Source organism: Oreochromis aureus, linkage group 3 (assembly GCF_013358895.1).
Source record: "Oreochromis aureus strain Israel breed Guangdong linkage group 3, ZZ_aureus, whole genome shotgun sequence".
NCBI classification, from domain to species: domain Eukaryota; kingdom Metazoa; phylum Chordata; class Actinopteri; order Cichliformes; family Cichlidae; genus Oreochromis; species Oreochromis aureus.
In genome coordinates, this window is record NC_052944.1 from 30,741,401 (window position 1) to 30,768,444 (window position 27,044).

At 35.5% G+C, this 27,044-nt stretch overlaps 2 protein-coding genes across 5 annotated transcripts; both read left to right on the forward strand.

Moving 5' to 3' along the window:
* The first annotated feature begins 107 nt into the window (after positions 1-107).
* Positions 108-10,623, forward strand: LOC116321208 (E3 ubiquitin-protein ligase TRIM47-like). 3 transcript variants are annotated; one of them, XM_039609933.1, is made up of 7 exons: positions 108-977; positions 1,259-1,618; positions 1,773-1,868; positions 2,343-2,576; positions 2,789-2,936; positions 3,042-3,101; positions 3,199-10,623. In XM_039609933.1, the coding sequence occupies exons 1-7, from the start codon at positions 726-728 to the stop codon at positions 3,726-3,728; spliced, it is 1,680 nt and encodes a 559-aa protein (XP_039465867.1). In that variant the 5' UTR covers positions 108-725; the 3' UTR covers positions 3,729-10,623. The 3 variants fall into 3 exon arrangements, with proteins under 3 accessions (XP_039465867.1, XP_031596850.2, XP_039465868.1); XM_031740990.2 differs by having other exon boundaries at positions 2,789-3,101; XM_039609934.1 differs by having other exon boundaries at positions 3,027-3,338.
* Positions 10,624-11,913: 1,290 nt separating this feature from the next.
* LOC116321210 (solute carrier family 12 member 3-like) lies at positions 11,914-25,302 on the forward strand. 2 transcript variants are annotated; one of them, XM_031740993.2, is made up of 28 exons: positions 11,914-11,967; positions 12,180-12,337; positions 12,597-12,747; positions 12,895-13,011; positions 13,125-13,200; positions 13,687-13,782; positions 15,440-15,579; positions 15,700-15,810; positions 15,948-16,059; positions 16,766-16,896; positions 16,991-17,075; positions 17,248-17,405; positions 18,295-18,402; positions 19,033-19,156; positions 19,250-19,351; positions 19,677-19,835; positions 19,977-20,076; positions 20,339-20,450; positions 20,603-20,737; positions 21,382-21,488; positions 21,873-21,955; positions 22,046-22,114; positions 22,213-22,311; positions 22,709-22,820; positions 23,205-23,291; positions 23,574-23,709; positions 23,807-23,874; positions 24,960-25,302. In XM_031740993.2, exons 2-28 carry the CDS (start codon positions 12,198-12,200, stop codon positions 25,096-25,098), a joined length of 3,057 nt encoding a protein of 1,018 aa, XP_031596853.1. In that variant the 5' UTR covers positions 11,914-11,967; positions 12,180-12,197; the 3' UTR covers positions 25,099-25,302. The 2 variants fall into 2 exon arrangements, with proteins under 2 accessions (XP_031596853.1, XP_031596854.1); XM_031740994.2 differs by having other exon boundaries at positions 11,915-11,967; positions 12,180-12,274; positions 24,960-25,098.
* Positions 25,303-27,044: the final 1,742 nt, after the last annotated feature.

A 27,044-nucleotide genomic window follows, 5' to 3' on the forward strand; every position in this document is an offset into this window, starting at 1 on the left:
ATTATTGTTATGCTGCACTTACATGCTCTGATCAATAGGGGCACTCTAACAAAGAAAAGCATGTGTGTCATGTATCTTAAGATTAATCTACCAGCATTTAATCTCAGTGCAGATTTTGTTTTTCTCCAAATCTGTGTTGCTTGCTTTTTTCCGCCCTTACAGAATTGTCAACCGTCAGTCTTTAGAGCGACTCCTTTTTGGACTTAGAAAAAAAAGAGTGAATTTGTATCTTTTGCATTTTATTGTTACACATTTTTTTTAAAAAAAACATGCAGTTGATTCTTGGTTATTTTAAGGTTACTTTGTGGTTAACAGTAATGTGTAGGAGATGACACAGCAATGAAAGGACAACACAAACACCATGCAAAACAAAGCAACAAACAGTACTACAGTATAAAACTACAATGTAAGCCTTGTTGTTCTTCCCCAAGAGCATTCCTCAGACTCTGAAAGATGCAAATGCAGCAGTGCAGTAGTAAATTATAGACTGTGTATGCTCAGTAGTCTCTATGACTGATAAACTGATTTGTTCTATCTTCCCCTTTAAAACGAATCATCAACGCAAATGTGACGACAATTAAAGTGGGCGGACACTGACTGAACCTCACACTTGACCTGTTTAGTCTCTACTCTTCTGCTGCAAGCAGCTTCATTTGCCAAGTGCTTCAGAGATATATCAACTCAGGGACAGTCCAGTTCTGTTTCTTAATAATACCACAACTAAAATGGCTAGCAAGCAGCAACATCAGCAAGATGAGCCACATGGAGTTGACCTGGACTGCATTCAGTTTTCCTGTTCGGTGTGTTTGGATCTTTTGAAAGAACCCGTCACCATTCATTGTGGACACAGTTATTGTAAAAGCTGCATTGAGGATTGCTGGGATAGAGAGGAGGAGAAGGGTGAATACAGCTGTCCTCAGTGCAGGGAGACATTCAGCCATCGGCCTGTTCTCAGGAGGAACAACATGCTGGCTGAGGTGAGGGGACAGAAATGAACTTAGCACAGACTCTGTAGTTCACAGATAATGTATCAGTCGTATTGTTACATAAGAAATCATCCCCCTTTTTCCTGTAACTGTGTAAATAATTAAACAAGTGGAACTGGTTTTGTACCAGTTTGTACCGATATATTTATTTGAGCTCCAGAGTTGGGCATTTTAACAATTTTCATGTGAACACACTTCCTTATGAAGCCAGCCTCAAAAACATTCTATTTCTCTTTACAGCACATCCTAACAGTTTCTGTCTTTCTGTCTAGGTTGTGAATAAGCTAAAGAGCACAAAGCCAACATGTCCTTCTCTGGTCTATGCCAGCCCAACAGATGTTGCCTGTGACTTTTGCTGTGGGATCAGAATCAAAGCCACCATGTCATGTTTGACCTGCTTGGCATCTTACTGTCCCACTCACCTCGAGCCTCACTACAGCGTTGCTGTGTTGAAGAAGCACGAGCTGGTGGCAGCTACAGTGTCAATACAGGAGAAAATGTGCACCAAACACAGCAAGTTAAAGGAGCTCTACTGTGAGCAAGATGAGCAGCTTGTTTGCTCTTTGTGCACAGTGGATGAGCACAAGGGCCACGGATGTGTTTCCGCTTCAGCACTCAAGGATAAGGCAAAGGTGGGGGCAAGGAGTCGAGCACATAATGCTACCTTTCAAAGTCCAAATGCTTCTGTGCTTCCAAATGACATGTGGCCATCAGACTTACTCCTTAATAACATTACTGATTACTGATATTTAAATGACTCACTGGATGCAACCATGCTTCTTGCAGAACCAGCTGGCTTTAAACCAAAGTAAAATCCAGGACAAAGTCCAAAAGAAAGAGAAGGAGCTGAAAGAACTGAGCCAAGCTGAGGAGAGTCTCAAGGTGTGGAAAAGCAATGTTTTCAGATTTGATATGTGCATTCATCTGCTGGGTGAATAAGATAGCTGCTGAAATGAGCTTTAGTGTGTTAACATAGTCTCAGTATTTAGCTCTGATCAAACTTGCAATAAGATTTTTACCCACTTGAGGGCAGCACAAACAAGCACTGCTTTCAGCATTTGTTTTTGATTTGCTCTTTTTCACCTTTACTTTGAGAAACATGCTGTGGATCTGCAAATTCAGTAGCAGCATCAACAAACACTGTGATTCTTCTCATCTGATGACTTTCAGTTTAGCATTCTCTCTTTAGGTGTGATTTGTGCCCCACAGGTGGTTGTTAGCTTAACGTCTTTTAATGCTTAACATATCCTCTACACTTGTCTCGGTCTGTGGGGTTCAAAGATCAAGTCGGGTTGTTGTTTTAACTGAAGAAAGAAAAACTTTTAAACTAAAAACAGATCTGCGATGTGCCAACAGAGTTCTGCTCTGATTTCCCTGAACGACTGTGACAAGATCTTCGACGAGCTCATCTCCTCCATGCAAAGAAAACAGAGCGAGGTGAAGCAGCTGATTAAAGTCCAGGAAAAAACTGCCACCGCTCAGGTGGAGGACCGCCAGTCTCAGTTGAAGGAGGAGATTACAAAACTGAAGAGAACATACGCTGAACTGGAAAAAGCTTCGGATGCAGATGACCTCATATATCTGATGCAGGTATAGCTGCTCGCAACGTAGCAAAGGTTTTCCTGCAAAATACCAGATTTCAAAGCCCTAAAAAAAAAAAAGAAGAGAGAACTGAACACAATTCGATCCAAATGGCCAAAATGAACATTACAGCAGATATTCTAGACCTGCATGAGATCGTTTAGATTTATGATGGGTTGCTTAAAAAATTACCATTTTTGTCAACTCCTTATATTTCACAGCATCTCTCCACTTCCTGGGATTCTCCAGATGGCTCACCTGGAGCTCCTCCTCAACGCTCTTTTAAAGACATAACCAAGTGTTTGTCTGAGCTCAAAGATAAATTGGAAATGTCACTGAAAGAAACATGGCCCAGGATCTCAGCCACAGGTAACAGTTGGAAATGTAAAAAGAAAAAAGACAGTGTTGTGGATGAGTTGCTTCATAGATACCCAGGGATTTTTTTAAAAATAACTCCAGTTTGTTTCTTCACAGTTTCATATGTTGACTTCTCTCTACCTCCGGCCCCCAGCAGCAGAGAAGAGCTTTTACGTTGTATGAAATTGACTTGAAACATTATAAAATCATATAGTAGTCCGTTACAGTTGAAAATAGTGGTAATATTGATCGTACTTGCTATATTTTTTGCCAGATGTTTATCCCCTCACACTGGATGGGACCTCAAACTATCGTTATCTCCACCTGATATGCGAGAATCGCAGAATGAGGCCTTCACCTGGCCAGGCTTCAGCGCATCTGGGCAGGTTCACTAAATTTCCCCAGGTGCTGTGCAGAGAGGGTTTGGCAGACCGGTGTTACTGGGAGGTAGAGGGACATGCTCGCACTCTGTCTGTAGCAGTGGCTTATAAAAACATCAGCCGGACATCAGATGAGTCACAGTTTGGAAAAAATGACAAGTCCTGGAGTTTAGACTGCACAGCAGACGGCTTTTTATTCTGTCACAATAATGTAGAAACCAAAGTGCCCGGCTCTGGTCTCTGCAAGATTGGAGTCTTCCTGGATTATAAAGCAGGCACTCTGTGTTTTTATCGTGTCTCTGACCCAATGGTTCTAATCCATCAAGTCCAAACTGCATTCATCCAACCTCTTTATCCTGGGGTTGGGATAAATTATGAATGGTATGATACTGGAGTATTTGCACAGCTGGTTAAGTTATGGTAAATCTCTTCGAAGTGATAGAGATGTTAAATATTTTAAGACCCCATCTCTAAAGGATTTTGTCATCCATCGCTAAAGCATAGCACACAGAAGTGGAAGGTATAAAAATACAAATTCTTCGTTACTATACTTAAGTAGAATATTCAGGTATCTGTACTTGAGCTTCTACCTTTTTTAAACAAATATGTGTAATTTCGACTCTTTACATTTTCAGCACAGACTCATTTAGTTTCATCTATAGGGCTTATACTCGGGGGTTAAAGTGGGCCGGAACAAGTGCAGGTCTTCGTAAGTTGTGGCTGTGGTACTGCAGCATGTAGTTAGAGCTACTGAAAAGCAGCAAATATAATGGAAATATTTTTTTTTAAGTGGTAGGTAATTTCAAATGCAACATTTCTATTAGCTCAACAAACGTTGGCAAAAACACACAAACTGTTTTAGCGCAGCGTGTTAACGCTAAAGGTTCAGCTGCTGTATCTCACAGTGTGACAAAGTGGGTTAACAGTCAGAATACTCATTACTTGTCTCATAAGTTTTTACACATTAAGCACATTATTCTCCACATATTTAGTGATGACCATATTGCTATAGTGGCTCTGCATATTTTTGGCTGCCAGACGACACCAAATAGGACTGTGTTGAAAAGCTTCTAGTAATGAACCATTTTTGGATAAAAGCTTCAGTTTTTTGCAGAAATAAATAAATAAATAAATAGATAAATAAATCACACGCGAATGATGACATCCCTTCAGATACATGACAGAATCACATGACTGGTTGGAACCATCGATGGTGCTACGCAAGAAGAGAAACAAAATCAGTGGTAACAGTTCCAAACATAAGTTTACAGAGTCCACTGACCAGTCCATCTATCTTTCCAAAGTTGTACCTCATTAAAACAAACCTTCGTTACACTTAGCACACAATTGAGACATTGATTTGCTGTCTCCTATTTCGCCACTAGATGTCACTGAAACGAGCTTCGAATGACTGAACCTCTTTTCAATACAATTGATGAAGTGGATCAATACTGGTTCATTGCTTTATTTGCACTTCACTACATATGTTTACTTGCTATGATGGTTTGTTTGTGTACGCATGATGTTGCAGTCAAACTCAAACCCTGAGCAGATTAAAGCAAATACTCTGTTATATTTTATCATGTTACGTTTATTATGTTAACTCATTTGTTCGTACTTACCATAGATTCTTTGTTCTGAGTCTACATGCAGCTAAGGTGTGGGAAAGGGCCTGTCTAGCATTTCTGGACTTTAAAGGGGTGATGATGTCATGTCTGATGCACACAGGCTAAACCAACAGGTGCAGTATTTTTCCATAGGAGTGTTTTCTTTTGTTTGTTTTCAGGTAATGAAGTGATTTTTCAAGACTATCTTTAACTTTAATATAGCCATTTAGCTGTATTTATTCAATTCAATTCAATTTCATTTAAATAGCGCCAAATCACAACAAAAGTCGCCTCAAGGTGCTTTATATTGTACAGTAGATCCTGCAATAATAGATACAGAGAAAAACCCATGTCCTTCAGCTTCAAATGGACCATCACTACTGCGAACACAAAATGTCTCCTGAGGCTTCTTACTTACCCCCTTCTTTGACACTTGAGCCAGACTACTTCACACACAGGGAGAGAAAAGAGTGTGAGAGAACTTTACTCAGGGATAGAGAAAGAAGTAACAAAAGAAAGGACGGGAGAGGAGGCCGAGAGCTTAGATTGAAATGTATGGACTGCTCATTCATGCTTGATAAACTGCAGACTTAAAGATTATATGTAATGTTGTCATTTGTAATCACATACTGGATCTGTATGTGACATGTATTTAACCCTAACAGATTTTTGGGTTTCCCCACCTGCTGAATCACACTTTAACCCTGGACTGTACTAGTTTTTGTGATTAGATGTGGAGGTATAAATCAGCCTCTACAATGTAGACAACAGAATCTTTTTGTTTCTTTTACTGCTTGGTTCCTACATAACAGCTTCACTCTGACCACATTCATCAGAAGTACAATCCAGATTTAAATAACATTTGTATTCTTGTGACTTGGAGTACATTTCAGAGGCTGTTTTTTTCACTTTCACTTTTACTTAAGTTAACACTTTTAACTTTTTAGAGTTAAAGAAAAATTCTGTACATAAGCAGCTTCTGTGGGGACCCCTTTCCCTTCTTGAGACATATCTCTCTCTTTTGATTTTCTTTTTTCTCTTTTGAATTTGATTTAAACCAGGAACTATATTATCCTCATAATGGTGGCCAGTAATGAACTGTTCATGTTCCACCTTCAATAAAAATCACATGAGCTCACCTTAGGCACATCTAGCCAACATTGGAGAGGGAGCTGCTGCTGCTTCGCTCTCTCCGACTGTATCTGAAATTAATAGCCATGAGTTTCATGGTGTTAAGCTGTGCTACATCTATTTGGACAGATAGTGTCACAGCTATCACTGGCTTGCTGTCTTAAACAGCTGCCGATAGCTAAACTATTCTTAATCTGCTTATTATATTTGTTCACTTTTCTTTGGAAAAAATTATATTATACCTGACTGCTCCCAGTTTGCTTTTTTGTTGTTCATTTTCATATCTATAATTTGCCTGTGAACTTGCCTTGAGTGGCCGCTGTAGCCAATCAAAATTACTCTAAGAGTGCATTGATGATTTATCTACAAGGTCACAAAAGAATCTAGAACAACATCTAAAGAATAGCAGACCTCACATTTGTTACTGAAGGTCAGGGTAATGATTAAACAACAAGAAGGAGATCAAATAACCATCCCCTGTCCTTTTGAACAATACTTTTTAAAAACATTAACTGGAAATGCTCATGGCTTTTACATGGAAAGTTCCTACTGATCAAACCAGTACTGGAGGTGACATTTTTGTTATTATTATTATCTTTTCTTCTTATTATTATTACTATGTTTTTTATTTGTATTAATAACTGTTATCCTGTGTATATATATTCTTGAACCAAAAATACAAACTGGAATTGGATGACTTTTGCACTGTATGCATTACATAATGAAACAGTGAATCATCTTTTCAGGAACTGCACCCACACAAAATCTCCTGGACTGATAGGATGACCTTTTTTCATGAAAATGTATTGCCATCTCAGTGCAATACAGTGTACATTTTCCCCCTTTATGGAAAATGTCTCATTCGTACGATGACGTTTTCACAACAAGGACTAAAGTTTAGCGTATTTTTAGTCTTTATATAAATAGCATGAAAGTTAGACGTAATCTCAAAGTAAAGGTAACTCTGGCATTGCTTGTGTTCTTGGTTTATGTTAAACTGGGTAAACTGTCTGCACGAATTAGGAGATTCTAAAACTGCCCAACTGGAATCTTTCTGCAACCCTCTATGCCTAGAAATGCTGTCCATAAAAAAATGAACAAAATCTCTGACAAAGGGCAGCCATGTCAGTATACAACACCTACCAGGAATGAGTGTGAATTATTGCCAGCTATCCGCACCAAGCTCCTGCCTTCTCCAAGTCCACTAAACACATGTAGACTGGGTTGGGCACACAGCCATACACCCTGTGCATACACCCTGTTGAATTTGTGGTTTGTGCTCACTTACAATAAAAGCAACAGTCTCTAAATATTAAGGATGTTTCATTTTAATTCATCAAAACCAATAAAAACAAAACATGCCACTAATTGAAACAAAACATGACTTTGTACTTTGGGGAGAAACCTTTATTACCAAGCACACGCCAGTTAGAATTCTGGCACCCAAAATCGCAATGAATTAAGCAATCAATTAAAGAAACTCCTGATCTCAGCTCATTACGTGTATAAAGCACATCTATCCACAGAGTCAGTCTCTTTCACTCCAACTTCTCCTTTAACATGAACAAGACCCAGGAGCTTTCAAAGGAAAACATGGACAAGATTGTAGACCTGCACAAGGCTGGAATTGGCTACAAGGCAGCAAGAAGCAGGGTGAGAAGGTAACAAATTTTGGTGCACTTATTCACAAATAGAAGAAATATGAAATGGAATTCAGTTGCCCTTGTTCTGGAGCTTCATGCAAAATATGCCTCATATGTTGAGGATTATCATGAGAAAGGTAGATCAGCCCAAAACTACAGGTGCTTGTTAATGAAGGCAGTTGGGACCACAGTCACCAAGGAGATGATTCATGGCTTTTATATAAAGATAATTTACATGAATCATGTAAAATCAATAATATATTAAAACTAATGCACTGCTTGAGATCAGCTTGGCACATTTTTTAGTGAACATTATTAATACATTACTGTTGTCATCTCTGTGTATTCCTGTTTCAATTGATTCTCACTGTCATGCGGCGGCTGTGTGAAGGCGAGAGAGTACCCAAATGCACGGCTCAGGACACGCAGGGATAACTCAAAAGGCAGGTCTTTATTAATAGGAACATAGACATACAAAACTATACTTAGGAGAAACTAGAGCTGAGGCACTAGGAAGACGAGGGAATGCACACAACCTAGAGGGACGACGCAACACGGAACAAAGGGATACTCTGACATAAATACACAGAAGGTAATGAGGGAAGTGGGAACACACGGGGAACACAGCTGAGGACAATTACTTATGACAGAACGGGGAAGACACGAAACTGAAAATACTGACACTAAGATGTGGACCTCAAACACAACACAGAGTACACAGAGAGGAGCACAGAGAGAGGCAGAGAACAAGAATGAATACACGAGAGGATGAGGAGAACAGAACACAAGGGATGGGAACACGGTATCAGAACAAACACCACAATATAAGCAAGGACACAGGGGGGAATCCAAATACCAAACCAAACAATCCTATGAACATAAAGAACATAATACAAGACCACAGGAAAACTAAGAACACTGGGTTAAAATGACCCAGGACCATGACACTCACTTCCTGATTTTTTAACGTAATTTAATTTTTGACTTTCTTTGCAGTTTCTCTCTCTTCAATTGTTAATTGTACAAATTTGTCCTTTAAAAAGATGCTGATGAACCTGAAAAAAATTCATTCTAACAGTCCAGGACATTCTTGTTTGGGTGCAATTCCTGAAAGATGAATCACTGTTTCATAATGAATTTTATAGAGTACAAAAGTCATTCAATTCCAGCATGTATTTTTGGTTCAAGAACAGGATACCAGTCCTATGCCAATAATAATAATAATAATATTAATGATAATAATGATAATAAGTCTGTCTTACTTGTGCTTTTGGATCTCACAGCAGCTTTTGATACAGTAGATCACAATATTTTGATTTATCGTCTAGAACATCATGTTGGAATTAGAGGCACTGCCTTGGAGTGGTTTAAGTCATACCTCTCTGATAGAAGTTTTTCTGTCTCACTTGGTAAATTTCATTCATCTTCCGCCCCCCTCCCATGTGGTGTACCTCAAGGATCCATCCTTGGGCCCCTTCATTTTAGTATTTATTTACTTCTTCTTGGCCATATTATTAAAAAACATAAAGTCTCATTTCATTTTTCATTTCATTCAAGGATACCAGTCCTATGCCAATAATAATGATAATAACAATAATAATAATAATAATAATAATAATAATAATAATAATAATAATAACAACAATAATAATAATGTTTCCTCTCTTACTTGTTTCATAAGAAAGAGCATTCTATGTAAATGTCATGAGTATTTCTAGTTAATGTTTTCAAAAGTATTTTTTAAAGGATGCAGGATGGAGAGGCAACTGTATTTCTGTGAGTAAATATCAGGTGTAGCTCCAGGTTTTTGCACCACATTTACTTCAAGTAGTATTGCATAAGTTAGATTCATGACTTCAGAGAGTGCATTAGAGTAGTTCTATTTGTTGTTTTGAGAGATTGTATTCACAGAGGTTTGGTTGCACTGTAAGCAGGCCTGGGAAAAAAATATATAGATCTCAGTAAAATTTAAGTTACAAGTTTGCAGTGCTCATCAGGTTACTGTTAAAGCATTTGCTTTCTTCCTGATTTCATTTTTTTTGTCACACTGTTTCAGTTTAAACAGACTTACTAGATAAAGATAACTAAAGCAAATACACAATGCAGTTTTTAGATAATTAGAAAAACATCTATCTAAACTCATCTGACCCTATGAGGGAAAGCAATTACCCCTTAAACCAACTAACTTGGAAGTCTTCTCCTTGTGTGAACAATAATCATATGTTAATAAAGAAAGATTAATATGCATGAAGATAACAACATATAAAAGTGAAAATAGTTGCAGTGCAATAGAAACACTTTATCTTACTAAAGTGAATTTATAATAAAAAATAACTTTAAAATTAATTCTGGAAACAATAATGTGATTATCACTTTGACCATAATTGTGCAACTGTTACGGTCCTCGGTCTGTGGCCCAGTGTTTTGATTTTGTATTGTTGTTTATTAGTCTGTTTTCCTTTTGGTTCATGGTTTGTGACTACTGGTGTTTTGGTTTCTGTTCTGTATTTCTTAGCTTGTGTATTCCTTTACCCCTCATGTCCCTCTTTTCCCTGTACTCTGTGTTCCCTCAGTTCTTTGTCGGAGTTGTGTCTCTGAGTTCAGTTTGTGGATTTCCTGTTTTATTTTGAAGGTTCATGTCTTATGTCAATGTTTCCAGTTTCGCTTCCTGTCTCGTTAGGTCTAATTTCTCCCGGCTGTGTTCCCACCTCTTCCTCATTCCCTCATGATCCTGCCTGTGTCTTTATAGTGTGTGTCCTCCAGTGTTCAGCGTTGCGTCATACCCTTAATAAGCTGTGTGTTTTGTTTCCGTGCTCCCTCCTTTTCAGGTTTTTCCAATGTTTTGTTATAAGCCTTATGTTTTCAGTTTAGGTTTGTTCTTGTGAGTTTATGTTTGGAGTTTCTGGCACAGCACAATAAAGCTGCCTCTTTTCGTTCACTGTGAGTCCAGTGTTTGGGTCCTCCTCTCCTGTCTACGCACAGCACACCATGACAGCAACACTATCAGTCACCGATTTACCTCTTCAGTGCTTGTGTCTGAAAATTATTTAAGCAGCGCAGGATCATCTTGAGAAATCCCTGTGAAAAATAAGGCTAGACTAGTGTTTAAAAACACCTTTACCTTCATGCCTTGAAGGTTTTTAAATTTCGGACGTTCATGATGAAACTATTGACATTAGGGTCAAACAATGTTTATTAATTCCAACAAAAGATATATGAACCCCCGATTTTTCCACTCAAACATAAGATGGTCAGGATGCAAGGGCAATGGGACATGTTTTTTCTGTTATGTGGAAAATAAAGTGTTAATAATGTAATGTCAAATGTGCAAATTAAAGTCCTCACAAAACAATTCAACCTAGGGAAATATTAGACACACGAGCAGCACATAATTCATATTTTGGACTAAGAGGAATCTTTGGTAAGAATTTGTTCAATTCAATTCAATTTTATTTGTATAGCACCAAATCACAGCAACAGTCGCCTCAAGGCGCTTTATATTGATATCTCAGTTTAGATTAGGTCCCGGTAGACATCTGCCTACCTTGTTCTTGCTTGTGGTTGTAACAAATAACTTTTGACAAGGGCACAATGACCTTATGAGAGTGCTGATTGCACAAGAAATCAAAGCAGGGTCAACTATAGCATTGCGCTGCCAAAATTTTGTTTCAATTTTAAAACACTCAGGCAGATCTTAATCAGAAAGTCAGTAGTGTATGCAAGAAAATGTTGTATATTTATGAATTACAGGCAAGGAAAGAATACAAAATGGTTAATAGAAAAAAACAACAACGTAGGAACTTGCATATTGCTGCCATTTGTAAAGTACAGTCACATAAATTCACCATATTTTTCCCCCAAACTATTTTACTTTTTTCCAGCTTCAATTTTGATTGAAGCTGGAAACACTGCTAGCTCATGAGGTCCCAACAATTCTGAAAAACTGTATGGTGATTCAGGTTGGTCAGGTATTACTCATGTTAAACTTAAATAAAATAAAAATAATCACTCATTTATGTTTATATTTTAAATGTTGTCGAGAAACATGACTACATATTTTTGTTTTCTCTTTTATTTCCTACCAATATTATAAATAGATCTTTTGTTTTTGTTAGATGTCACACTTCCTGTAAAGCAAATTGCGTAGATTTCTTTTTCAGAAGAGGGGGAGGGGAGGGGATGTCACATATCCCACCTATTTCATGCAGAGTATAAAAGCTGAGCTATGAGATGAACAAAGGGACATTTTTTGACCTGTTGATTCTTTTATCAGGGGAAAACTGTAAGTATTGTTTTTTGCTTGTTTTTTTTGTTTTTTTAGATATCTTCATTAGACATTATTACATTACACTTACATGATTTAAACAAAAGTCTTTCTCCAAGATTTCAATTTCATTAAAATATTTTTTGTCTGTGCAAAAAAATAAATAAAAATAAATAAATAAAAATGAATCAGTCTTTCTCATTCATCTTTTCTTCCATAATCTCCAACAGGCATAAGTGAGACTATCAATGGGGCAGTTGAAGTCTAAGATTACAGGGTCAGGCCCAGGTATTCAGCAGGGAAATCCTGAAGAAGGACCTCCAAGGTACTCCTCACACCATTTTGATAGCAGTATAAATCCAAACTTCACCATCTCAGGCGTGTCAAGGTTTGTTAAACACTAGATTTTTTTCTTTATTTATTCTCTCACTTTTAAGTCTTACATGATACTATTATATCACACTGATCCTACTTCAACTGGCTAATCTATCATCTGTTAAATATGTAAACATAAACAAAGTAAATTAATAAATAAAAAAGGAAGAAAGAAAGAAAATCTAGCAATCACTGAAGGAAATGCAGTTTCAAACAGTGATGGTTTCATTATTTAATAACCTTTTCTTTCTTTTTTTCACTGGACCAAAAAGTGGATCAGAACAGAAGGACATGGAGCCGCGAAAAACTTCTATCTATAACACCATAGACATGGCGCCACAGTTAGAGTATTATGCAAATACACTGCCCCACCAAGAGATTAAAATCAGACCTTCTCTTGATGTTCTGCGCAAAACATTTGAGGTGAGTTTTCCACCTGTGGAAAAAAACATCTCATTGTTGAGTTTTTTTTTAACTTTGCAACTAGTTTAATCAAAAACTGACATTTTATTATATTTCTATTCAGAAAACTAGCAGATCTGTTTTCTAAATTATTTATCATTATTTTAGGAAGTGGAAGCAGAAAAGGCTGCCGCAGATGATGCCGCTGCAGAGGATGAAGATGAAGAACCCCAAGGTCCTCAAGGGAAACCGCCTACTAGATTTGGCTGGTTTATTGCAGTCTGGGTGAACAAAGCTTCTGTGTATTTAAGTCTACAAATGGAAAAAAGACTAACCAAAAAAAAGGAACAATTAAAACAAAACAAAAAAGACATTTTTTTCTTTTCTTTTTATCATAGATGCGTTGCATGCTGAATATCTGGGGTGTCATCCTCTTTCTCCGGCTAACATGGATTACCTCTCAAGCAGGCATCGGTGAGACAACATTCATTCATTGTTCAGTATATTGGGTCCTTTTTATTCCTGCTTTCTGTTGCCAACTCTGGTATATATAACTTTCATTGATTTAGGCTGTTAATTCTTGATAGTAGATATACAGTCTAACAGAAAATGATAATTTGGGGTTGAATAAAATACTCACTTTGATTAAAATTTGTTCCTTTTCATCCTGCAGAAGGTACTTCATACTATTGCCATGAGAAATTTTAAAAAATCAATAAATAAAACAAATTTATATAAGTTGAGAGTACTTACCTTGCCCATTTTTGTGGATGTATGACAAAATAAATACAAAATGTATCATAATAACGGAATTGTATAAGTTCTGTAGACAAGAAAATCGATACAGTACATGTAAAACATTCTTATTCAAGCCATTTAAACAGGACTTTGATATAATAATTAAAAACCTCTGTGATCATAATATTATGATACTGAGTCCTAAGTTGTTTCTTTTTTTAGTGTTGGGCTTGGTTATCATAGCGTTGGCTGTGTCAGTGACCACAACAACTGCCCTCTCAATCTCTGCCATCGCCACCAATGGGAGAGTGAAATCAGGTGAGTCCATGTGCAACTTAAGAATTCCAAACAAATAGGCCGAAGTCATCTGAAAGTATGAATACTCTGGATTCCTGTTGAAAAATCGCCATTAAGTCTGTAAGAATGGAAGTTTTCAGTTGGGTTAAATTTTTAATTTATTTATTTGAAGATTGCATCTTAATAACTTTATTATTAACTGTGTATTATGTATATACACTTAGCATTCAAACTAAAAACTCCTAAAAGTCACAAATTGAATAAATGATTTTAAACTGGAATGACACAAGTATACGTGTGTGAGGGTGCCGCTCAATCTTGCCTTTTAAAATCATCCCTTGAATTCCCAGCTTCAAACCCACAATCCTGTCTGACACTCTCTTTATCTCTATAACACTTTTAAGAAATGCTTCCTTTAAGAGTATTCTTACTACATTTATCTCCACATCAACATTATGATAGAACAGCTCCAATGCTCCTGGCGTTGCTTCCCTTCTTCCTGGTCCCCATTCACACACAATATTTTTAGTATCCCCCATTCCATCATATCAATGAGCTCTCTTTTTTGTGAGATTTGCCCTTAACATTCTGTTCTAGAATACTTATCCTATTTGAACTACAAATTTAAATGGCAAAGGTTTTATGCCAGATGCCCTTCCTCATACAACCCTCCACATTATCTGGGCTTGGGACTAAAACTATGAGCAGATTGATTTGTCGCTTGTTTCCAATTAAGGCAATTCAAGTAGTCTTCAGAGATACTTCTCCAGGCCTCTAGAGGGACATCCCAAAACATTTTTGGATGGTGAAATTTTTTTTGATCCATTTCCGGCCAAGATGTTTCCATCACTGTGCACATGTTGCTTGTGCACAACATCAATCAAACAATCATATAATCAGCCATAATGGAGCCCAAGTGGACGGTGAATGGTTTTCTTCAAATGCTCTCGTCCCATGTAGCTCAAGTAAAATAAAATTGGAAATCAGCCAATCCTGGTCTCTAACTAGGCAGTTTTTGCATCTTCAAGAAATAATATATCCGTTGGTCAAGATATTAATCCATTTCAAAAAGTTCAAATTATTGTTCTGCATCAAATAAAGAAAAAGGAAAATCCATTTGTTATGTGGGTATAATACTCCTTAAATAATGATAAACTTAGATAATTCAAATGTTTGGTTAAATACAATCATTTTAAAATATCCCAGTTATTTTGGATATTGAAAATAAGTGCTTTTCCACAGTCAGAATGTGAAAACCAGAAAACTCAAGAAAGAAAGCCTCATCAATGATATTTAAAAAAAAAAAAAACCCTGAAGAATAAATATGCATTTGCTAGAAAGCATAATTTGATGTGATGTAAATTTAGATTTAGTGTTTTCAAGAGTGATGGGCACATCAGAGTAAAAAGAGAGGCAAACAGAGTCATGGCACATGCCTGTATCATTAGCCAGAGTTTTCTTAGATTCATTTTTCATACCGAGTCTCCCATAATCATAAGAAGATGGTAACAAATAAAAAATTATTTGTGGACATAAAAATGATATTCCATAAGCTTATCAAAGTTATGTTAAGATGAAAGGTGTATCAAAGCTAAAGGCTGTCCAATGACATATTAGAGAGCGTGATTTTTTTTTTTCACTTTAAAAGCCTTGTTTCTACTTATTTTTAAATATTTAGGTGGGACATATTTCATGATCTCTCGCACACTCGGTCCTGAACTGGGAGCATCAATTGGGTTGATCTTTTCCCTTGCCAATGCTTTGGCCGTTGCACTCCATACTGTTGGCTTTTCAGAGGTTGTACGCGATCTGATGAGGGTAAACAAATAATAATAATACTAATAATAATAATAAATAGGTAACCACATCTTGTAAAATAATGCATTCTAAATCTTTATATTTTCATATTCCTGTTAATAACTTGTTGATTTTTTTTAGAGCTATGGTACCATAATGGTGGATTCGCTCAATGATGTCCGTATTATTGGTGTGGTCACGGTGACAATTCTTTTGTTCATTACGTTCGGTGGAATGGACTGGGAGGCCAAGGTAAGCAGACCCAAGCACATTTCACTTTGTTTGCTGGACATGGGTTACAAATATTGTTGTGTCTTATTAATGTTCACTCTTCATTACACCTGTTGTAATTATCCCCCTATATTCTTTTTTCACTTTCACTCTCGTAGGCTCAGATTTTTTTCTTCATAGTTCTCATGGCTTCCTTCGTTGATTACCTTGTGGGAACACTGATACCTCCCACCCCACTGAAGAAGTCACAGGGCTTCTTTGGATATGACAGTAGGTTTATTCTTCTCACAACAATCTATTTTCCAAAATGTATCTTTGAAAAAAAATTATTTTGATTAAATTCCTTTAGTTATACTTATATACTTCTAATAAGTTCTGCCTACCAGTTCTAATGTATTGATCTTCATTCTCTGATGTCAGTTATTCTGGACTGTCACTGACAATATTGAACACATTATAGGATTGACATGAATTAATTATTGGAAGTAATAGCTGAAAGAGCAAACTTCCAGCTACTTGACAAAATCCTGAAGCAACTGAGTGTGCCTTTATGCTGGAGAAGAAATCTAAAAGGGCAAACAACTGAAACAAGTACAAGTTGAAGGTGGCTGCAGTTTTCACCAGAGAAGATTCTCAGCAACTGCTATTTTATATAAATTGTAGACTTTGAATGCTCCTTGTTTGCAAGGGATCTGCAAAAAAGTACCAAACATGACTGTTTTAACATATGTAATATTACATTTTGTCAAACACTATGGTGTCCTGATTTAAGTTACTTTGAATCAAAGTGTGGAATGTGCACCTGCACTTTAGATCAATTTTAGATTTTACACTGAGGAACATTTGTTGCTCATGTGGGGTTACTCAAAGAAAAATATTTCTGTGTCCCAAACATCATATGTGTTTACAATAGGGACATGTTTTTAATAATTTAAAGTTTAATACTATTTAAGCTAATATCTCGTATCTTCTACAGGGGATATATTCATAGAAAACCTCACACCAAGCTGGAGAGGTCCTGATGGCAACTTTTTCCGTCAGTTTGCAATTTTCTTTCCTGCTTGCACTGGCATCCTGTCTGGAGCCAACATCTCTGGAGACCTCAAAGTATGACAAGCATCAAGAAAGCAAGATAGTTCTTCCACTGAACCCACTAAGGTTTATATGTGAGTGATGACTCTAAAAATATTTTCTTTTGTAGGACCCTTCTACTGCTATCCCCAAAGGCACCCTAATGGCCATATTTTGCACCACTCTCAGCTACGTTGTGATTGTTATCACTTCTGGTAATTACTCAGTTTCCTTTTTTTTCTCTGCATTAGATATGGCTGGAATCTAAACTTTAAACCTTCATTGAGATTCTGTGGTATACAGGCATTTTTTTCTTGTTGAAACCGCCTGTGACACTATGAATAAAACAGTTTTTTAACTCTGTTCTGAAACTAACATTGACTGCAGGTGCAAGTACAGTGAGGGATGCCTCTGGAAATATGACTGACCTCATGACTGGAAACAGCACAAGTGGCTGTTTGGGACCGGCATGTAAACTGGGCTGGAACTTCACAACCTGCGTCCAGTCACAAACTTGTTCACAGGGTTTGGCAAACTATTCGCAGGTACTGTTCAGCTAAGAGATAAATAGCATTTATGTTCATTGCAATTTTAACCATTTTTTTTATTTATTTAGGTAAAATAAACATTGTTATTGTTTGTGACAGGTTGGATCAGGTCTTAAGTTATTTTTTTTATCTTTACACGTAAAATAATCCCATGGATGGTTTTCGATTCTCATCTCACCTTTGGATCTAAAGAGCTGAGTTTGAAGCATATTGAGATTACCATGCTTTCATGTCTTCTCAGTTAGATTATTGTAATCATCTTTTAACAGGTTAACCCAAAAGCATTGAATTGAATATAAATTAAATAAAATGATGTATCAAGGCTCATTAGAAGAATCAATTAAAATGAACACATTACATTGTTTTTAAGGAATTTGTACTGGCTGTCCACTACTTTCAAGATTTAAAATTGATTTACTAAAATTGATTACTTGTTACTTTTTAAATTGTCATTCCCTGGCGCCAGAATATATAGTTTGCCTTCTTTGCTCTTATCAAACAGTGTGCAGCTTTCACATACTTAGAAACTTAGAAACTGTACTAATTGGGTTCTTTGGTTCTAGAATGAGCTGCATAAGGAAATCTAGCTTGCCTCATTAGTATCTGCTTTTAATTTAAGTTATTCTTATTCTCACTATAAAATTGCACTTGTCTCTTATGGTCTTTTTTTGTAATCTTTTTTAATTTCCTTATATTTTGTCTTTTGTTCGTTTAGTGTTTCTTTTCTGGAACTGTCTCTTGTAATGCTGGTTCTATTTAAAAAAAGTGCTTATTTATTGCTTATTTAAACTGTACTGTTTTATTTTTGTAAGTATTTATATTAAATGTGTTGTTTTGAACACATTATTCCAGTTTTTAACAATTTCATTTTGAAAATTCTCTACAGGTAATGGGCCTGATATCTGGTTCATATTACCTCATTGTTGCTGGTGTTTTTGCAGCCACCTTGTCTTCTGCTCTTGGATTTCTTGTTTCTGCCCCTAAAATTTTTCAGGTGAGAATCACCAGATACATCACAATGACTGAACCATATGTTTTATTTGTATTTTTTAGACAATAAAATATGGATAGTCTTAACCAATTATCAAGATTTATTCATTTCAGCTTGTACAGCAAAACGTATTAATTTTGCAGAGTAGAACAGTGATAGACAAACATCTGACACTATCTTTCACAATTCTGCTATTTCTCCCATAGTATTTATAAAGATTATCATAGCATTTGTGATGGAACTCAGTTCTTAGCCAAATTCATCTTAGCTTTTTATTTTTTTAATTCAACCTCAGAATTTAACAGAGAAACTAAGGGACACTGCCACCTCTTGGACTCGTGACTTGTCAGTCACATGGGGAAGCACATTCTTTATTATCACCTTCCTGGAACAGATGGTGACCTTAATGACAAAACATGTTGTATCTATGTATATCATAACAAAGAAGCTTTGTAAAGAAGTTTTTTCCACATACTTTTACAGAACTGGATGCCTTTTTGACACAGATGTCAGAGAACTGATGACTATTAGAAAGAGCAGCAAAACAGTGAAACATGTGATATAGGCATCTGTAAATGTAGTAAAGTTATTATTGTTAAAGAAATGATGTTTGTATTTTATTTCATCCCTCAGTGTCTGTGCAAAGACAATGTATACCCGTACATTTCATTCTTTGGAAAGGGTTATGGCAAAAATAATGAACCACTTCGGGGCTATATACTCACCTACCTCATTGCTGTGGCCATCATTCTAGTTGGTGAGTGTAATCCAGCACTGTCCTCCTACTGTTATTTGAAATATTGTTTCATATATGTGCTGATCGTTTTTTTCCCCTTTTGTATTATTACAGCTCAACTAAATATCATTGCACCCATTATCTCCAACTTCTTCCTGTGTTCCTATTGTCTCATAAACCTAAGCTGCTTTCATGCGTCAATTGTCAACTCCCCTGGTAAGTTATGTACTCAACTATCGCACTGCACTAAGACTTGATAAAAGCTCATGCCTATTCACTAAACAAGAAATTAACTATTTCACCAGGTCAAGAGTGATGTCCAAGATAGGTGATACTTAACAAGCTGATAAGAAATAATGTGAAGCTATATTCCTTTGAGCATCACTTCAATATTTTTTGTGCTTATGCTTAGGGAGGGCAAAAAGAGTGGTTTATATTTCAGTTTTTTGCAGGCTGTACTGGACACAGTTCTAGAGATCTAAAATCAGAACTTTTGTATTATGCTCAGATGTATCTGTCCTTCTCTTGTCATCTCTTAAAGGATGGAGGCCAGCATTTAAATACTATAGCAAATGGACAGCTTTGTATGGAGCAATGGCATCTTTTGCTCTGATGTTTGCGTTTACCTGGTGGGCTGCTCTAGGCACCTGGTTCGTCATCTCCCTCCTGTTTATATACATTACATACTTCAAGAGACCAAGTAAGTCAAAATCAAGCATAGGTTGGAAGTCAGTGTTGCTTTAACAAGAAACATGTCTCAGATGGACAAGTGAAATGCACTGTATTTTACCATTCATTTATACTACATCCTTTTGCATAATGTTTTTTATTACATCAACAGATGTAAATTGGGGCTCTTCAATACAGGCAAGTTCATACAACATGGCTTTGTCATTCTCTGTGTCTCTTACTGATGTGAAGGACCATGTCAAGAATTTTAGGTGAGGGATCTAAAACGTTAAAATGCATTTGTCTGTTTTTTATTTCATGTGTTCTGTTTTCAAAGAGTATTTGTGTGATCACTGATTTATTTAAAAAACAAAAAAACCTGTCAAAATAAATCCTGCTAACATATGCAGAATGGTGAAAGAAGGACATATTCATCAACAAGTGCTGATCACATATCTCAATTAAACATTAGGATAATTCAAATAGAGAGTAACTCCCAAACATTATCTTTGTTCTCTGATGTCCTTTTATTAGACCACAGTGTCTTGTCATGACTGGACCTCCAAAACAGCGCCCTGCACTGGTGGATTTTGTTGGCTGCTTCACTAAGCAAGTAAGCCTTATGATCTGTGGAAACATTATAATGGTGAGTTTCTTTGTTTCATAAAATGACAACTGATTAACATTTTTGTATCCACTAATTAAAAGTCCTCACACTGGCTTTTTGTTAGAATTTTTTTAATTGCACATGCTCAGTTCCTTCAGCTTTTCATGGAAGGTTGAAATTGGCTTTTCCAGGAACCAGACAAGCAGACCCAGTTTCAGGATTCCACAGATCAGTATGTTAAATGGTTAAACAAAAGGAAGGTTCGCTCGTTTTACACTCAGTTTACAGCTGACACCCTCAGAGATGGAGTTCGATATCTGATGCAGGTAGGTCCTCTATTTGAGAAGCAATTGTTGCTCACTACCCAAAAGAAACTAGAAATTGAATAATGGCTTCTTACAAGTTATGCTGTATGAGTCTCATAATGTTTGATAATGTTAAACCGTTTTATCAGCATGTGAGTGGCTCTATTGTATTATTGGTTGAGCCTGAAAAATTAAAGGTTTCTCGTTGAGTTGCAGAAGACACAAATACCTTTGTGGATGTGTCAAGAATAACATTCTGTTTACAAATCAGATTTTGGTTTGTAATCATGGCATATCATTCCTTTTTTAAACTATAAAATGTCATCAAACATTTCAGTACTATAATACAATTGAAGCAAAGGGTGGTGTTTAAATGGTCTGTTTAAAAAGAAATGCTATAATTTATATTCTTGTTTAGGGATGGATTTATGTGTTTTTCCTTCATCTTATTTTTGGTGTGATTTTAAAATTCCACTATCTTGAAAATATTGTGAAGTTTTTTGAAAATTTGTAATTGTGGCATTTTCAATATAGATATCCAAGAGTTTATCTCAATTTAACTTAAAATGTAAAATGCCTGAAATCCCTAAAACTTTTGGATGTTTCTAACAGCTTATTATCATTATTTTTACTACTATTATTATTATTATTTTTTTTTATTCAAGGCTTCTGGTCTCGGCAAGCTGAAACCTAACACGCTGGTCATTGGCTTCAAGTCAAAATGGATGGAAAGTTCTCCTACAAGCATTGATGATTATATCCAGACTATATAGTAAGCTTATCATTTTTTTCATACTCTGTGTGTGCGCATCATTCTATTGTAAACATCAAAGATTACATCTTTGAATCAATTCTGAAAAAAACGTTATGGCGTTGTAGGGTGGGGTCACGTTACCATCCACTAAAATTTGGCTTACATACACCGTGGTCTTAAGGGTCAACTTAATGATTTGGTCGAAAATTAATAAAAAGCCTTTTAATGATTCTTTTAAAAGTGTGGTGTGCATTTTTAGCATGTCGAAAGTACCATACAATATTATGACACCTTCTAATTAACACTGAAATGAATGCTACACTTTTTTTTTTTTTTTTTTTGCTGAAAAGAATCCTTAAAAGGATTTCTGTTGCTCACACACTCTCTTTTACTGTTCTTCAGTGATACATTTGACGCCAACTACTGTTTGTGTATCTTGAGGATGATGGATGGGCTGGACATCAATGACCATGCTGATTTTAAAGGTTGGATACATGGCCTAGAATTTTTTTAGGCATCAATTCCCAAACATATATATGTATAATTTATATATATAATTTATTTTTTTACGTTAGAAAACCAAGGCTTTGAGCCTGATGAAGCCATTGAAAGCAATGACCATCAGCTTCCTGAGAAAAACTCTGGTAAGCACTTCCAATACAAATATACATTATAATTACTGCTTCTTAAGTACGAATATGGAGTAATCTTTATGATAACACATATCTATTGCTTTTTGCAGCTAATGACATTTCTGAAAACAGCGATCAGGTCAAGACTGTGTTTAAGAATGCTGGGGGAACAAAGACTATCGATGTCTATTGGATAGCTGATGATGGAGGTGAAACATGGCACACGAGTTACATGACAATTTATTAATAAGTGTGTAACACTTAGTTGAAACACTTAGTTGATATAAAAGTGTGTGGATTGTCTATCTGGTCAGAATTCTGGGCCACCAGTTTGGGATTCTGACCACTTACTTGGTCATCTAGCTATGATGTCTCTTGGACACATCGTGAATGTGAATCCAAGGATGAGTTGGTCTGTGAGCTGATCTGGAAACACCTAGATCAGTCAGTAGCCAAAGACAAGGAGGTCTCAACATTTCAACTTAGACTAGTGGATGGATAGTTGACAGATGTGATTTTAGTGCCAGTATTGGCTTTAATCAAAACTGAATCTTCACCTATCATGTTGAATATAAAATTAACCACCGCTATCTTGCTCTTCTCTAGGACTAATTGTACTGGTGCCTTACCTGCTCACCAGGAGAAAACGCTGGAGAAGCTGTAAGATTCGGGTTTTCATTTTGGGAGATGAAGAAAACATGAAGGAAAGCCGTGATGCGTAGGTTTATTCTATTTTAACCTCTGTTTTGGTATTTGAATTGACAATATTTGTATTTTGGAAAACCCTTATTCATAGATAAATTGAAATTGAAAGGCATGGAGGTAAACATTCTTCCAGTAAGTTTTTATTTGTGATCTAATTCTTCATTGTTAAATAACATATTGATTAAATTTATATAATTTTTTCCTTTAAAACTGTATATTTTAGATGTACAACACACAGTCGCTGATCAAATTTGAAATAGCACTAGGACTGAAAGAGTGTTTCCCTGCATGCTGTTCAGATTGGGGTGAAAATGTTTAGGAATCTTTCAGGTTATATGAGATGGTGTTTGATTTTCAGAAACTGAAGTGCTTTAAGGTTGTTTTTGGTTTCTTTCAGAATGATGGCCCTGCTGAAGAGATTCCGTATCAATGTTACTGATGTTGTTGTCATGACAGACACTGAGAGGAGTCCTCAACCCAAAAAGTATGAAAATATTACCATCTTTTTCAAATAAGACAAAATATACACTTTTACAAAACTCTGTGAAGCTTTTAACCCCATAAACAAATGAAAGGCATGGAATTTCAGCTTAATGTTTCAATTATGAGTCCCATTTTTATTTAGTGAAAAAGATATTTTTAAACATGATGTTGAATTAACTGTAATAGAACACTGGAAGTAAAGTTATTTAGAACATGTTGTATTCTAGCAGGGTTTTTCTTTCCTTGGCAGCAAAATCATTTGTGTCTTTTTGATGCCTTGCAGTATGAATAAGTTTTTGGAGAGCGTTGCGCCCTACAGGCTATATGACGAACAGCAGGAAGGTGTCTCGGTTCAGGAACTAAAAAAGAAGGAACCATGGAAAATATCTGACAAACAGTTTGAAGCTTTTAGACTTAAGGTCTGTCTCTCTGTACCTCATTTCTGACTAAAGGAGGAGATGACATGCTTATGATTGTCCACTAAATTAATTTTTTTTTTTTAAATTTTATTTACAGTCTGAGAGAAAAGTAAGGCTGAATGAAATCATCCGGAGGAATTCACAAAATACCACCCTCGTGCTTGTGTAAGTCGACTGTTTTTATTACCGGTGAAATTCAGAACCTTTTTTGGTGCAAATTTGTTAAAACTGTCTATAATCTATAAAATCGTGTATACTGCTGTTCTGGTGTATCTTTAGACCCAGAATTTAGGCAGTTTTATTATACATGCATACACCATTTAACATTCCCTAGATGGTTTGTATTATACTATAATGTGGTGTATAATATATAATATGAAAATGCAGATCCAAAATAAAAGGGGATAATTGTAATGGATTCAGCAATGCAACCCTAACGAATTAAATGACTCTACATCTGTTTACCATTAGTATATGTTTAAAATTTTTAAAACATAAATTGCATATTTTAGCTATAACAAACATGATAATAATAAGATCTAATATTTAATAAATATTTTTAAATACACAAGGGACAGTAAAAGGCAGTATAAGGGACTCAACCCACTCTGCCTAATAAATATTGGGAAAAAAAAAAAAAAAAAAAAAATATATATATATATATATATATATATATATATATATATATATATATATATATATATATATATATATATACACACATACATACATACACACACATATACATTTATACACACACACACACACAATATTGGTCAAAAGCTTTTTCATTTTTAACTGTAGTTGCTGATTTGTTTTTATGCTTTCATTTCAGAGTACAATTAAACTGCATAATAAAAAAAAACTGTGGTGTTCTAAAACGTTTGACTAGTAGTGTACAGTTACAATTAAAACAAAAAAAGAAAAGAAAAGATAATTTTATGCCCAACCACTTTGTTCTTTAGAATGTAAGATTTCAAATAGAAAACAAGAACATTCCATTTTTTTATGGTACTTCATTTATTTTAATGCTAAACCACAAAATACAGTGTGTTTTGAAAAAGAATAAACAAAATAAAAATAAATATAGAAGAAGTTTATTTCTGTAGTTGCTGCAAAAAAAAATCCCCAAACAAGGTTATTTTTAATTTATTTTGCCGTTTTGTTATGTTGATTGTAATTCAATAATCTTTACATATGTGAGATGACTGTGATTTTTTTTTTTTTTTGTTATAATTGAATTCTTTTAGGAGTCTTCCTGTGGCGCACGGTGACTGCCCCAGTGCTCTGTACATAGCCTGGCTGGATGCTCTGACCTGTGGCCTCCACTGCCCTGCAGTGCTTGTACGAGGAAACCAAGAGAATGTCCTCACGTTTTACTGCCAGTAAATCCTATGTTAGTGCAATGAAATCTACAGAAACAATATTTTTGATACTCTAAAATGATGTCCTGACAATGAAGGAGAAAAAAAATCACACAAGACAAATAAGTAAATAAGAAAAAGCATAAATGGGTGTAAATGATGTGCAATGGTTACAAAGATGATTAACAAATCTGATGAATAATAAAGAATGATCAAAAATGGAAGATAACACCATTGTGGTTATTCACTTTGTGCTGAATAATTTCAAACTGTGTATTCCACTTTGAGTGGGGCAAATAATCACATACAGAGCTTACCCAGTGTATTAGACTAATTCAACTGAATTTTTTAATACGGTGCCAAATCACAACAACACACACACACATATATATATATATATATATATATATATATATATATATATATATATATATATATACACACACATATATATATATATATATATATATATATATATATATATATATATATATACATATATATATATATATATATACATATATATATATATATATATATATATATACATATATATATACATATATATATATATATATATATATATATACATATACATATATATATATATATATATATATACATACATATACATATACATATATATACATATATATATATATATATATATATATATATATATATATATATATATATATATATATATATATATATATATATATATATACACACATATATATATATACACATATACATATATATATATATATATACATATACATATACATATATATATACAAATTGTAAGGTAAGATCCTACAATAAAAAAGAAAAGACAGAAAAGAAAAAAATCATATGAAACGTCGAGCAGAACCAGGCTCATGGATGGGTTGGGGTGAGCGTCACTTCACTGGTTGCCCAGTCCTTTTAGGATTCATTTTTAAATTATTTTATTTGCTTTTAAAGCCCTTCGTGCCATAGCCCCATCTTATCTCTCTGAGCTGCTACAGCCTTACAGCTGATGAGCTGTTCCTGAATGTACTCAGGACTAAGCGGAAACTTAGAGAGTCCGTGCTTAGAGTCCGTGCTTTTGCTTTTTCCAAACTGTGGAACTATCTGCCTTTAGAAACTGGCCTCTTCTCTGCCTGTTTTTAAAACCCATCTCTTCATCCTGGCCTTTGACTCCATGTGAGATGTTGTTGGGGTTTTTTTTTGTTGATTTTCTTTTCTTTTATATCATTTTTAACATAGGGTTGTTTTAATATTTGTGTATTGTGTGTTTTATTTAGTTAAAATATTTGTTACCATTTCTTTTTATCTATTGTTCTTATTTACTGTGCAGCACTTTGGTCCTATGGCTGGCTATTTTAAGGTGTTTTAGAAATAAAGTTGGATTGAACTGGATGACAGTGAGGCAGAGTTACGAAGAGGACCCGGGTGCCCAACGGCTGCCCACTGCTTCACAGAGTGAATGGGTTAAATGCAGAGAGGAATTTCCCCACGGGGATCAATAAAGTATTTATTATCATTAAACGCAGACACAAAGGAACTCAGAACAAAACTTGATATTAACAAAAAGCGTGCCGTTTAATAAGGCTGAAAAAAGGTACGAAAACAAAAAGCAAAACACACTGGGGAGAAACTAAATGCTAAACACAAAAGACAAAGAACAAAACCTGAACATTAGGGGAAGTGCAAACACATGGGGAAACAGCTCACACTAATCTGACATAACGAGACAAAGGAAGCAAAGCCAATTACACTGACATAAGACACAGACCTTCAAAAAAAAAAAAAAGGGAACATGCATGGAACGCAGACATGACAACACAAACTTGACAACATGGACAAGAAGACAAGAAACATGACACACTAAGGCTACGTTCACACTGCAGGCAAAAGTGCATCAAATCCGACTTTTCTGACCCTATGCGACCCGTATCCGATCATGGTATGACAGTGTGAACGGCA

Excerpts from the sequence above, each read along its gene's own strand:
- LOC116321210 (XM_031740993.2), top strand. The coding sequence starts at position 12,198 with ATGGGGCAGTTGAAGTCTAAGATTACAGGGTCAGGCCCAGGTATTCAG. Across the intron at positions 20,077-20,338 it reads GACCATGTCAAGAATTTTAG|ACCACAGTGTCTTGTCATGA; the intron begins GTGAGGGATCTA and ends TCCTTTTATTAG. Across the intron at positions 22,821-23,204 it reads ATGAAGGAAAGCCGTGATGC|AATGATGGCCCTGCTGAAGA; the intron begins GTAGGTTTATTC and ends GGTTTCTTTCAG.
- LOC116321208 (XM_031740990.2), top strand. The coding sequence starts at position 726 with ATGGCTAGCAAGCAGCAACATCAGCAAGATGAGCCACATGGAGTTGAC. Across the intron at positions 1,869-2,342 it reads AAGCTGAGGAGAGTCTCAAG|AGTTCTGCTCTGATTTCCCT; the intron begins GTGTGGAAAAGC and ends ATGTGCCAACAG. Across the intron at positions 3,102-3,198 it reads CAGAGAAGAGCTTTTACGTT|ATGTTTATCCCCTCACACTG; the intron begins GTATGAAATTGA and ends ATTTTTTGCCAG.